Genomic DNA, 14,112 nt, shown 5'->3' with positions numbered 1-14,112 from the left:
TGGATGCAATCTGCTTCGCATTCTTGCCTCTGAATTCTTGTTGCTCTTGTAATAGCAAAATTTATCCAATATACATTTGCCCTTCAAGGGTTTATATTTGGTTCAGTTTCTAGTTAACTCCCTGCTTTTTTTTAAATTAATAAATTTGGGTTGTGATAGTAAACCTCACTTGTAATCAAGCCTGTAGGTCTCCCTATCTGAATATTTCTATAATACCTATCACTTTAGCATACCAGAGATTGTGTTCATTTATAGAAAATAACAATAAATGTCACCTGATCATTTGATTTTCTAGTAATATTTTATAGCAAGATGTATTATTCTAGTAATTTAACTCTTTCAAAACTGAGGCATACAGAAATAAATCACATTGAACAATAAAGAATGTCTCAAATATCAAAGCATAGTACCCTTAGGGCATCTCCTGTTCTGTGCCTCAAATATCATAGCATATTACACAGTTCACAAGGAACTCAGCTTCCTTTAAAATAGGAAGGGATGCCATACTCACGAAGTAGCTACTTCCACACATATTTTTTTAAATTTAATTCATAGCACAAGTTCTATGTACTAATTGTTGGAAAATCACCCTAACAATTGCCTCTGTTCCTCTCTGTATTGTTGCCTTACATTCTGATGTCATTCCTGCACTTTTATCATCCACTTGCTCTAATAAGATTGTGAATTATTTAAGGGCAGAGATCATGACTTGAGCTTGTGTGTTCCCTGTCATGGTGCCTAGATAAACACTCAAATGCCATCCAGTCCAAATGACTGTGATGAGAGAGGCCCACCGTTGCTGGAGACCTCTGATTTTTATTTAAGGGGCCTCACTTGTTCTGTGTCTTTACAGAGGGGTGAATAGGGGCTGAGGGAATTTGGGGAAACCCAGACAGAATTCTCATCCTGCAAGATTTTGATAAGCTGGCGCACCGGTGGCTTCTCCCAGGCTGCCGCAGCCGCAGGCGCCCGGGACCATAGGCAGGAGGCTTCTCCCAGGCCTGGCTTTGTCAGGAAGGATGTCCGGAAGGTTGTCTGGAAGATGTCTGGTCTAATTAGCATATTACCCTTTCATTAGTATAGATTAGATCTTCTTTGCCTATCTTCTCTACTTACTAATTTTAAAAAATCCTTATAGTTTCTTGTTTTATTCCTTTTTGATTAAAAAATGCCGTTCTTGCCCTAACCGGTTTGGCTCAGTGGATGGAGCGTAGGCCTGCGGACTGAAGGGTCCCAGGTTCGATTCCGGTCAGGGGCGTGTGCCCAGTGGGGGGTGTGCAGGAGGCAGCTGATCGATGTTTCTCTCTCATTGATGTTTCTGGCTTTCTGTCCCTCTCCATTCCTCTCTGTGGAAAAGCAATAAAATATATTTTTTTAAAAATGCCCTTCCTGCCCTAACCGGTTTGGCTCAGTGGTTAGAGCATTAGCCTGAGGACTGAAGGGTCTCAGGTTCAATTCCTGTCAAGGGCACATACCGTGGTTGCAGGCTCGTTCCCCAGCTCCCCAGTCGGGGCCCATGCAGGAGGCAACCAGTTGATGTGTCTCTCTCGCACCCATGATCGATGTTTCTTTCTGTCTCTCCCCATTCCTTCTATTCTCTCTAAAAAAAAAGTGAATGGAAAATATCCTCAAGTGAAGATTAACAACAACAAAATGTCCTTCCTTTATTATGGCAGTAGAGGCCCCGGTGCACAAAATTTGAGCATGGGTAGGGTCCCTAGGCCTGACCTGCGATCAGGGCCAATCAACTTCCCTGCCTCCCCACTTCCTCCTTCCCTCACCACCCACGCACCGCCACCACACAGTTCCCCGCCTCCCCACCTCCCCCTTCCCTGGCCACCATGCACTGCCAACATGTGGTTCCTGCCTCCCCGCCTCCTCCTTCCCTCGCTCCCTTAGTGCCCTGCTACCGCTGCTGATTGCCTGTCATGTTCCGCGCCACCCCCTGGTGGTCAGCGCACATCATAGCGAGCCATCAAACTCCAGGTCTCCTGGTCGAACTCCTGAGGAGACAATTTGCATATTAGCCTTTTATTATCTAGGATTACTGTTGTGTTTCTTTGTTCTTGAGTTCCTTCTAGTTCAGTGATGGCGAACCTTTTGAGCTCGGCATGTCAGCATTTTGAAAAACCCTAACTTAACTCTGGTGCTGTGTCACATATAGAAATTTTTTGATATTTGCAACCATAGTAAAACAAAGACATATTTTTGATATTTATTTTATATATTTAAATGCCATTTAACAAAGAAAAATCAACCCAAAAAATGAGTTCGCGTGTCACCTCTGACACTCGTGTCATAGGTTCGCCATCACTGTTCTAGTTCCACCTTCATTTCTAGAATGATTTCTCCTTTATATCTATTCCCCTAGTTCTGTCTCACAGTGTGATTTTTTCTAATACTAATTAGTATTGTTCTTTCGTATCTTGTGTGATTTTCTTAATTTATTTTACTTCCAATTTGAAGGATTAGATTATAATTTCACCTATTTAGTGCACATGTTTTTCTGGCATGCTTTCATTATCTTTCTAAACTGATAGAATGTTTTTTAATCTATCAGTTTAGAAAGATAAAGATGGTCCTAATATCCTACAAAGTGGCAGAGCAAGTATTCAGACCCATGTTTATTTGACTCCAAAGCTGTAATCTTTCTACTAGTAATATTTATGATAAAATGAATGTCTACTGTGTGCCAGACAATTTGAAAACAAAATCTTGCAAGACTGGTTTTATTATTGATGAATAAACTAAGGTTCAGAGAACAACTGTAGGTGGTTGTGGGTACTTGTGGTAGTTTCAATAGCTACAGGGTACTAGCTCCTCAGTTCTTGCTCAACAGCAATGGTGTGGTTCTAACAGCAGCAGCAGCACTACCTTCAGCAGCTCAGCATTGCTTGTGGGCTCATGGGCTGTCATGCAGAGGAAGTTAGCATTTTCTGATATTTGGGTAATAACTCCCTTCTCCCTTTTGCTACTTCAACCCTGTCCTTTCTCTCCTATGCTCTTTCAGCTCTTCCAATAATTTGTTATCAGTTCCCTACGTGAAATCCCTCTTTGATTTAAATAACCAAGTGTGTTGTCCTGAATAGATACTGTCTGATGCAGTTACTTTCATTAATTCATTCTTTTGTTCATGTGATAAACATTTATTGACTACCTACTAATGTTAGGGACATTTTGGAAACAATGATAAGATAGACAAAATCCCTGCCCTCATGAAGCTTGTATACTAGTGGGAAAATAGACAATAAATAAGTAATTGCACAAGATGGTTTCACATTATGTAAGTGTTATAGAGATAGAAGTGTCTTAAACAATAAATAATTGTATCTATTGGGTAAATGATGTTAGGAGGTAAAGGCAGGTAGCCCCCCGAATTGGTATGGTTACTGCTGGTAATTAAATCTCCTTTTAGTTCAGCACTTGACTTTGTCTTTAGACTCTAGAGCAGTGGTTCTCAACCTTCCTAATGCCGCGACCCTTTAATACAGTTCCTCATGTTGTGGTGACCCCCAACCATAAAATTATTTTTGTTGCTACTTCATAACTGTAATTTTGCCACTGTTATGAATCGTAATGTAAATATCTGCTATGCAGGATGTATTTTCATTGTTACAAACTGAACATAATTAAAGCATAGTGATTAATCACAAAAACAATATGTAATTATATATGTGTTTTCCAATGGTCTTAGGCGATCCTTGTGAAAGGGTCGTTTGACCCCCAAAGGGTTCGTGACCCACAGGTTGAGAACTGCTGCTCTAGAGTATGACCTTCTTCCTGTGGTCCAATATGGTGCTAGAGCTCCAGGCAATGCCTCCAAGTTCCATGCAGTTGGATGGAGAAAGGAATTGAGAAGGAATAAAAAACATGTGCTAGTTGTCTTTTAAGGGGGGGGAGGGTGTCTCTGGGAACTACCATGCTATACTTTGATTATAGTTTATTGGCCTGAACTCAGTCACCTGAATCCACTTAGCTGCATGTAGCCACATGTTTAGTTAAAAATTAGGAGGCTTATTACTAAGGAAAAAGGGGAGAATAGACACTAGGGTAGCAACTATAGCACTCTCTGCAAAGGAACTAAGTCAGGTGATCTTAATGAAAGTAACCTGAGGTGTATTTGTGGACACTCATTTAGTGTGATTCTTTATAATCTTTCTCCTCCACCAAATAGAAGGTTTCTTCATGGCAGAGACTTGATCTATCTTTATATTCCCAGTTCGTCCTGCCCTGCTTCAGATATGAGTAATATTAACATGTTTTTGAAAGTGAGTATGATATAATCTAAAGCAAGTCAGGAAACCAGTAGCAAACGTTGCAGAACAGTGTGTGTGGTGCCAATTTGTCTCAATAGACTATGAGCTTCAGAGTGAGAAATCACTGAATCTGTCTGTCTTTAGAGTGCTGAATGTTTTAAAAAATATATTTTATTGATTTTTTTTTTTTTTACAGAGAGGAAGGGAGAGGGATAGAGAGTTAGAAACATCAATGAGAGAGAAACATTGATCAGCTGCCTCCTGCACACCTCCTACTGGGGATGTGCCCACAACCAAGGTACATGCCCTTGACCGGAATTGAACCTGGGACCCTTCAGCCCACAGGCTGACGCTCTATCCACTAAGGCAAACTGGTTAGGGCAAGAGTGCTGAATGTTGACTGGACTTGGGTTGGTGAAAAGCCTTTTTCCTGATTAGCAGGAAATTAATGATAATATTTATATAGTATTTTAGTATATCTTCACAACATCACTGAATGCCATTTTCAAAAATCCTTATTTTATGGATGAAATGGAGGCTTAAAAAGGGTAAGATATTCCACTTACCAAGTGGCTGAGCTGGATGGAATTAGAAACCAGATTTTACAAAACCAAATGTACCTCTAGGGAAAGATAATTTTTCATTTTGGTGAAATCAGTGAGTACCTTCATGGAGAGGGCCACAACATCCTTTGATTTCATTTTCAGGCAGTCAAAGTAAAATCTGAAGAAATCGGCAATTCATGTTGCCAGATCTTTCTAACTGTTGAATTTTGATCCACCAACACTGTGGCTAGTACTGTATCCTATATAATAAAAGGTTAATAAGCAAATCAACCGAATGGCAGAATGACCGGTCGCTATGACGCACACTGACCACCAGAGGGCAGACACTTAACGCAGGCGCTGCCCCCTGGTGGTCAGTGTGCTCCCACAGGAAGCTGGGCTCAGGGCTGGCAGCTGGCAAGTGCAGCAGCATGGTGGAAGCCTCTCCTGCCTCCTGGGCAGCACTAAGGACCCCTCAGGGAACATCCAACTACCCCCCCACCCCGCGCCCCCCCCCAGTGCACGAATATCGGAATATCGCGCACCGGGCCTCTAGTATGTCTCATAAAGGACTATGATTCCCGGCATGCCTCGAGGTACCTTCGGGAAGACTTCGTCTCCCAGCATGCTGTACTTTGGAACTCCGAGTCCCAGAATGCAACGCTCGTCCTTGCTTCCAGAGGCCGGGAGCCTACAGTTCCCAGCATGCAGCAGCACCGCCCCCAATTTTTGGTGCCTCGCCGGACCCTGCTTCGGAGAGACCTTTTCGATTCCCGAGGGCGAGTTCTGGCGTCCCGGGCCCCTTTGGGACGCGTGTCTGCGGGGGAATCCTGGCCTGCTGGGCCTGTCCAGACGAAATCTCGGAGAGATGGGTTGGGTCCTGGGCCGGGCTTCGCTCAGGCAGCGTTTCAGGCAGCCCCAACGGGGTCCTCCTGGGGCCTTCCTCTCTTTGAACCACGGAGGCGGGCAGGCTCGCCGTCTCCTGCTCCCCTCAGAGCGGGCCCCGCCATCACCATGGCCACGGTTGGGAGTTGGCCCTGCGCCGGCGGGTCGCGGGACATCTTGTGGCGCGTGAGTGCTGCGTTCGCTGTGCTGTGCGCGGGACCGCAGTGGGGGCCGCGGGGGCTGCGGGGCCTTGGCGCTGACCGCGCGTGCGTGCTGGGCGGGGGAGGGACCGGCCGGGGGTAGCGTGGGGAGCGCGTGGGGAAGGGACCTCCTAAAGGGGAGCTTATGACAGGGCTGTCGGGGCGATGTGAGTGGAAGCTCGTTACTGGGTGGGAGGAGTGTGCTCGGAAAGCTGGGTGCCGGGTGTATGGGTGCGGGTGTCCCGAGTGCCAACTTGTTCGGGGGTGAAAGGGGAGTCCAGAGTGGAAACTGGTCGGAGTGGGAGGGCTGACCTGCTGGCACTCATGCCGGGAATGGGGAGGAGTGGACGCAGTGGTGATGTGCCTAGGAGGTGCAACATAAATAACTGGTCGGTCCCGGGATTAGAATGCGAAGAGTTGGAGAGAATGTGAATGGCGCACTCAGCAGAGGCTGGGGTGGGCTAGGTACACGGGACAGGTGCTCCTTGTTAACTGCTAGAGCAGCGGTTCTCAACCTGTGGGTCGCGACCCCTTCACAGGGGTCGCCTAAGACCATCGGAAAACACATATGTATCTAGGGTGCCCAAAATTCACGCAAGATTTGAATTTTGCGTGAGCATTAACAACAATAACAAAAAATAAAAGCCTAATTTTACTTGGTTTATTGAATCAGATTCTAATATCTGTTGCCCTTTGATGTCAATCCCTTCAATTTGATAAGCATTACCAAGTACCAATTATGGCCCAGGAGCAGGGACAGCGAAGACCAATGAAGACCACGGCTTTGCGTGTGTGCCAGCAAAGCCGTGGAGGCCATTTACCCGATGTGCTATTCCATACACAACCCTATACTGTATACTTTATGAATCAATAAAAAATTTACAATTTTTAATTATAAACCTGTGTTTTCTATCAAAATTACTTCTTGCGTGAATTTTGGGACACCCTATATAATTACATTACGATTCATAACAGTAGCAAAATTACAGTTATGAAGTAGCAACGAAAATAATTTTATGGTTGGGGGTCACCACAACAAGAGGAACTGTATTAAAGGGTCGTGGCATTAGGAAGGTTGAGAACCACTGTGTTAGAGGAATGTGTGTGCTGTGCAGCTGAGATGAGCAAGTACTTCCTAGCTGATACCTCCTGTCCTGCATCCGTTCTGTGCAGGACAGAGATAAGGAGTAATATCCCTTTTGGGCTGCCCCAGCGGTACCGCCATCTACCCTGTATCCCAAGCTAAGAGCTTTTGAGTCTTGAAGTCTTACCTGTTCTTTACTGCCCCTGGGATCAATCACCACTGTCCTGTATAACGTGTTTCACAGACGTGGATCCATTTCCCCCTTTAAGCCTCCTTTCCCCTTGCCGCTGCCTTCCCTCAGACACTGACTGTAACCTTTGGCTTGGGCGGTTGTGTGGACTGCCTCCTGTTTTGGCGTTGCCCCGTCTGATCCATCTTCATCCTAGCCAGGTTACAAACACAGGGTGTTTTACCGCCCAAAATATAAATCCGATCGTCATGCTTAGAACCCTTCAGTATTCACTTTGCTTTTTTATTCACTTATTCAAAAGTAAATCTTGTGCCTCCTACGTGGTAGGCACTGGTAATTCAGACTGAATACCATGTGTCAGTTGCCCAGTAGGGAATAGGTATCTAGTAATCGTAAACACCATTGCAGTAGACAGATGGTTCCCATAAAATATATAGCTTTTAGATGTTGATATATCTGTCAATTAAACTTAGACAAGTATTAATTGCTGTGAAATACAGTTGTAATTCTGCCCCTCCCCCCCTCCCCGATATTTAGTGTGGCACCTGACTCTGGACAGACATAACCATAAGTTCACTGATAATACAAGATTCTACAGTGGTGTGTAAATTAAAGTTATTAATAGTAATAACCATTGAGGTTTATGTATACCTGCACAGACTATGATCTGGGTATAAATATTAGTGATTAGCATCCTGTATGAAAAGATAGGATTTGCATAACTGAAATAGTTTAACTGACTTCATGATTGAATGATTTTGTTGATTTTGTTTGTTACAGGTTTTGGGATGGAGGATAGTTACAAGTATTGTGTGGTCAGTGCTGCTTCTACCCATCTGTACCACAGTATTTATAATCTTCAACAGCATTGATTTATTGCATCCTATACAGTGGCTGTCTGGTAAGTGATACTCAATTTGGGGAAAACAAATGTACAGGACCTACTTTTCAACATAAAAATTGCATTATGTTCCAAATTTGTTTTTAATTACCGCTTACTTAGCAAAATAGTTACTGCGGTAATCTTAAGGCATTCCTTCCTAACTTACACCTTTTCATTATCTATAATAATAAAAGCGTAGTATGCTAACTAGACCGACGTCCTTCCAGACAACCTTCCAGACAAAGCAGGGGCTGCGAGGGAAGCCCAGGTTCCAGGTGCTGGAGGGAAGCCAGTGCCAGCAGCCGGGGGAAGGAAGGCCTACTCTTGCACAAATTTAGTGCATCGGGCCTCTAGTATAATAATAGGATTAGTAAAACTCAGAGACTTTATTATCACATGAAAAAAATCATTAGAAGACCATGTAAAGGAAAACTTAATTTTTGTTTATTTGTTTGTCTCTTCTTTATTACAGCTTTATTGAGATTGTCTTTTTAAGGAGAACTGTTCCTTTTATCTATTTAAATATTGTGGATAGAAATATGAGATATCTCTTAAAAAACCTGTCTAAAATTAGGAATACTCTATTTCTATATTGTGGCTAATAAGGAAGAATGATGAGAAGAGAGAAAAGGAGGAAAGAGTTAAAAACTAAAGAACATAGAGTTAAATGCGAGGATTGATGAGGGGCTATCAATTATCACTATCAACTGTGTGCCAGGCACTGTGCTAAGCACCTGAAGTAGATTGCCTCTTATTCTTCCTACAACCCTGTGTAATAAAGAGGTATTAACCCTACTTTATAGATGAGGAAACTGAGACTCAGGCTAAAGGCTTCAGAGATACAGCTGGTGAGTAACTGAGGTAGGATTTGAACATTGGCCTCTGACTTCAGAACCAGTGTTTTTACTATGCACTAGGATTTTTTTATTTTTAATTCTATACTAGAATTAAAAAATAAAATAAAAAGAGAGAAATGTTGCCAGCCTAGGTTTTGAAGTCTTTAAAACCTTGCTTAAGGCTAAGAAGCACAAATACTCTTGAAATACTTTTTATATCCTCTTCAACAACAATAACAATAAATTTCTTTTGCTTTGGAAAGTGAGAAGTGTGTTGTTAAATTAATTTTTCAGAAGAAAATGTCAATTTTCAAGGAGTTCAAAGCTTTACTTAGTGGCCTTTGGAGATGTTGCTGCTAAAGAATTAAAGTCATGTTAATTTTTTTGTTGAGACATATCAATCACTTCTTGTATGGATCCCATAGGTCAGATGAGATTAGGCCATAAACCATTGCAGGGATGGCAAGTACTTCTCTCTCCACTTTGCCAGAATCTGTATTACTCATTGATCTTTTGATCTTGGCTGTCTAGTCACAATCTCAGAATATTCAGTATTGTAATCTAGAGCCATTATCAGTTGTTCAGAATTGGAATTTAGGATAAAAACTTTTTGCCATTTCATGACCAAGTATTCTTTAATCCTAATAGCACTTTCTCACCAATCTCATAAATTGGATTTGATTTATGCTATTTTTTCCCATCAAATGTTAATTGTCCTCTTCAGCTTTTGCTTCACAAAGTCTTTCCAGAAAAGTTGTACTCTTTCCTTACTTATTTCCAATAACATGGATCAATTCTTTCTTTTAGCAGTACAATGTTTGTGTTTAATTGTGGATGCTTAATAAATATTTTTTATTAATTTTAGTCAATGAATTATACTTTTAAAAATAATTGGTTTTATAATTGTGTTAATCTATTCAGCAAGCATATGTCCTTGCTGTTTTTATTTCTTTTGTTCATGTTTTTAGGCATAATACATACATATTTTAAAGTTTCCCATATTTTTTAAATGAATTATTGATGAACTACTCTAAAATGTGAATGTATTAGTATTTCACTGGGATATCCTCATTGTTTTCAGCTAATTTAGATGATTTATGGATTATACTATTTCCAGAAATGTTACTTTTTTAGCTATAGGGCTAATTGCATCTTGTAGGAAGAAATCTGAAAAATATTTACATTTTACAAAGAAACTTGTTGGTATATTACTAAATGTGGTATTTTAGTTTCACATGATGAAATATATTTGCATATGGTAGTATGTTGTTTGATGTTAACATCTGGTTTATCTAAAAGAAATTACAATATAGCTAGTAGCCCTGCGCAGGAATCCGTGCGCCAATAGCTCGCCAGTAGCTCGCTGCCGCCCTCCAGTAGCTACCCCCGCGCCTCCCCACCCCCCCCCCCCCCCCCCCCAGCTTGCTACCCTGCCCCTCTTGTAGCTCTCTGCCACCCGCTTGTAGCTTGCTGCCCGACCCTCCTGCTGATCCGGTTGTTACGTGGTCGGTCATTACGCTTCACAGTGTAACGACCACTTGCATATTACATCTTTATTATATAAGATTTTAAAGGACCCAGAGCTTGGTCCAAATAACTCACATTGTAGTTCTTGAGTGGATATCCTATAGGTCTTGTCAGCAGTGTATGAGGACATTCTTAAAGAAAGGTAACTTTAAAATTAAAATTAGAGTTGTGATTCAAGCCCCTTTTTTGTTGCAGTATACTGAATATAACTACACGACTGAATGATCTTTAGTAATTTCTCTTTCTTCTGTTTTAGATTCTTTCAATGATCTATATAGTTCCTATGTAATCTTCTACTTCCTGCTGCTGTCGGTGGTAATAATAATAATAAGTATTTTCAATGTGGAGTTCTATTCAGGTGAGTTTTCAAAAGTTAATTATCTTAAAAATGTCTGAATTTATTTTATTAAGGGCATACTCAATGCATTTTGTATATGAGTGTGTATAATAGGGGCTGTGTTTTATGTTAAAGTTTTACAAATGGTATGCAGAATCATATGCTTTGAATGCTTTATCTTAAAATTTGAGTGCTAATTTCTCTTCTAAAGAAAGTATTTTGACCTCTGCAGACAAATATTATATGATTCCACTTAGGAGCTACCTGAAGTAGTCTAATTCATAGAGACAGAAATTAGAATGGTGGTTGCCCAGGGCTTTGAGGAGGAGGGTTTGGGAATTGTTTAATGGGGACAGAGGTTCAGCTGGGGAAAATGGGAAAGTCTGGAGATGGATGATGGTGATGTTTGCACAACAATGTGAATGTACTTATGCCACAGAACTGTACACTTAAAAATGGTCAAAACAATAAACTTTAAGTGTATTTTACCACAATAAAACAATTTAGATCTTTTAATGGTTCATAGCTGATGTTCAAGTTGTGATTCAGCATATCTATAATAATAAAAGTATAATATGCTAATTAGACCAGACCTCCTTCCGGGGAAGCTGGGGCTGCAAGGGAAGCCTGGGTTCCAGGTGTCTGCCGGCGGTCAGAGGGAAGCCCAGGTCCTGGGTGCCTGCCAGTGGCTGGAGGGAAGCCTGGGTCCTGGGTGCTGGAGGGAAGCCAGTGCCAGCAACCAGGGGAAGGAAGGCCTACTCTTGCATGAATTTCGTGCATCTGGCTCTTGTGTATTATAAAAGTAACTAGAGGCCTGGTGCACGAAATTCATGTACTCAAGGCAGGGCATCCCTCAGCCAGGCCTGCGCCCTCTCATAGTCCAGGAGCCCTTGGGGGATGTCCAACTGATGGCTTAGGCCTGCTCCCTGTCCATGAGGGGAGCAGGCCTAAGCCATCAGTTGGACATCCTTAGCGCTGCCACAGAGGTGGGAGAGGCTCCTGCCACCGCCGCTGTACTTGCCAGCTGTGAGCCCGGCTTCTGGCTGAATGGCGCTCCCCCTGTGGGAGCGCACGACCACCCGGGGGCAGCTTCTGCGTTGAGCGTCTGCCCCGTGTGTCATAGCAACCGGTCATTCCGCCGTTCAGTCGATTTGCATATTAGCCTTTTATTATATAGGATGTCTTTATAGGGTAGGAGATTAGAACAGGTGATTTCTTAGATATTTCTCAAATATAAAAGTCTATAGTTCTAAGAGTTTCTCAAAAACTTAAAAATACTATGTTTTACATTGGGATAATCACCTGCTAAATTCCAGAGCATTTTTTCCCCTCAGTTTCTTGTCTCACTCTTGCTTTTTAGATTCCTTCTTATTGTATCTCCTTAAGATACAATAAGAAGCTTTTTCTCACACTACTTGTTTTAACTAGACTGTCATCCTCTTTTTAGCTCTTTGTAGTTTCTTGTTAGATATGGTATAAAATTTCAAATCCTATTTTGGATGTTACAATACATACCCTTTTCCTTTGCTTTCCTAATCCCTCACTAGCTGACGGATCTTTTTTCTATTCAAACCATGTACAGGACTCCTTGGCTTATAGCATGTGTTCTTTCACACTGCCCTTTGTAGGCATGTCTTGTGGAGAGGGAGAGGTGATAGCAACCTCTTCCCCAAGGGTCAAGCACCTAGGCCCTTTCCCTTCACACTTTTCCATCTCTGCAGCCTCTTCACTTTGAGTATATTGAAAGAAGAATGCCTACATAGATAGGTTAGGGAACCCTGTAATCGTTGTTTCAGTGGTCAACATCCCTCACCTCATACCCACACTCACCTCCCCCAGCTCACTTCTAGAAAACTTTGGATTAACAAAAAGGTATTAGAGCCTGGCCCGTGTGGTTCAGTGTTTGAGTGTGGACCTATGAACCCGGAGGTTGCGGTTCAATTCTGGTCAGAGCACATCACTGTGTTGCGGGCTCAATCTCCAGTCGGGGGTGGTGAGGGTGGTGAAGGGGGCAGCTGATCGATGATTCTGTCTTATCATTGATGTTTCTGTCTCTTCCTCTCCCTATCTCTAAACTCAATAAAAAAAATATTTTTAAAAAGGGTATTAGAAATTCCCATATAAATATTTACTTTTGTATTCAGTGTTGTCAATGTTTACCTAGTTCGTGATTTATTTTTCACAGATGGACTGTATATTGCTAATCTTCAAAATGCAAATATAACTTGCTAGAGGGCAAGCACTATTTTTAAAAAAAATATTTTTTTTATGACAGGAGAGTTCCAGTGTAGGCACTGTTTGAGCTATTAGGAAATTTTAAAAAGAAAGGAAAATGTTACTTATACTACCCTTATATTTCATCTTTCTAGGTCCTTTGGTTTTTCTTTCTTTGTGTGCATCCCATTGTATTTAATATTTTCTCAAATTATTTTAACTTAACAGATTTTTTAACTAGGACTTTTTCTGTACTCATATACTGCAGATTATAAAGCCACATTAATGTGTTCTGTTTGCAGTTGTGCCTTCCATTCCCTGCTCCAGACTGGAACTGATAGGGAAAATCATTCATCCTCAGCAGCTCATGCACTCACTTATTCATGCCGCAATGGGAATGATGGTGGCTTGGTGTGCTGCAGTGATAACCAAGGGCCGATACAGTTTTCTTGTGGTTCCCTGCACTGGTACTGAGAGGTAATATTAGATATTTTTTTCCTAAGGAATCTCATTTAGTTACTAAGCCAAAGATGACTTGTATATTTTAATAGTTTATGGATATTGTTTGCTTTCTAGACTTCTATAAAACCTGCTTTTTTACATACATCAAATGTTTTTAATGTTGTGCATTCAACAGTTTTTAGAAAGATTTATTCTATGCATGGTGCTATATTAGATGCTGTTGGATTTATAAGAGTGATTTACACATAGACTATAGACTCCTTGAGAGTTGAGGACAATAGGGGATTTAACCCATGGACCCCAATGGATGTAATAGAGAAATAGTAATGTGTGAGAAATAGGTTGTACTAGGAAGAAAGTGAGATGTGCAGATAAAACCTGAGGGGAAGCCTGACCAGTTTGGCTCAGTGACTAGAGCGTCGGCCTGTGGACTGAAGAGTCCCAGGTTCGATTCCGGTCAAGAGCATGTACCTTGGTTGTGGGCACATCCCCAGTAGGGGGTGTGCAGGAGGCACCTGACCCATGTTTCTCTCTCATCGATGTTTCTAACTCTCTCTCTCCCTTCCTCTCTGTAAAAAATCAATAAAATATATTTTAAAAAAACCAAAAAACCTGAGGGGAATTCAGGAAGCAGGGGGATGACATAGCTTCTTAGAGAAGGTGGCAATTTTTTTTCTTTTGAATTTGTTTTTA

General features: G+C 41.7%; 1 protein-coding gene across 3 annotated transcripts in view; it reads left to right on the top strand.

The window, feature by feature from the left end:
• Positions 1–5,792: 5,792 nt before the first annotated feature.
• NDC1 (NDC1 transmembrane nucleoporin) overlaps positions 5,793–14,112 on the top strand; it is a 51,377-nt gene continuing 43,057 nt past the window's right edge. For all 3 annotated transcript variants that reach the window (XM_070405167.1, XM_070405166.1, XM_070405165.1), the window contains exons 1-4: positions 5,793–5,872; positions 7,941–8,061; positions 10,663–10,764; positions 13,260–13,434. In XM_070405167.1, coding sequence (XP_070261268.1) covers positions 5,816–5,872; positions 7,941–8,061; positions 10,663–10,764; positions 13,260–13,434 — 455 coding nt within the window. In that variant the 5' untranslated portion in view covers positions 5,793–5,815. The remainder of the gene's footprint in view (positions 5,873–7,940; positions 8,062–10,662; positions 10,765–13,259; positions 13,435–14,112) is intronic.

The sequence above is a fragment of the Myotis yumanensis genome, unplaced genomic scaffold (assembly GCF_028538775.1).
Source record: "Myotis yumanensis isolate MYYU_CA2020_CCGP unplaced genomic scaffold, mMyoYum1.0.hap1 SCAF_2, whole genome shotgun sequence".
Lineage (NCBI taxonomy): Eukaryota > Metazoa > Chordata > Mammalia > Chiroptera > Vespertilionidae > Myotis > Myotis yumanensis.
The sequence above is the reverse complement of the archived record's forward strand: the minus strand, read 5'-3'. Positions and strand labels throughout refer to the sequence as shown.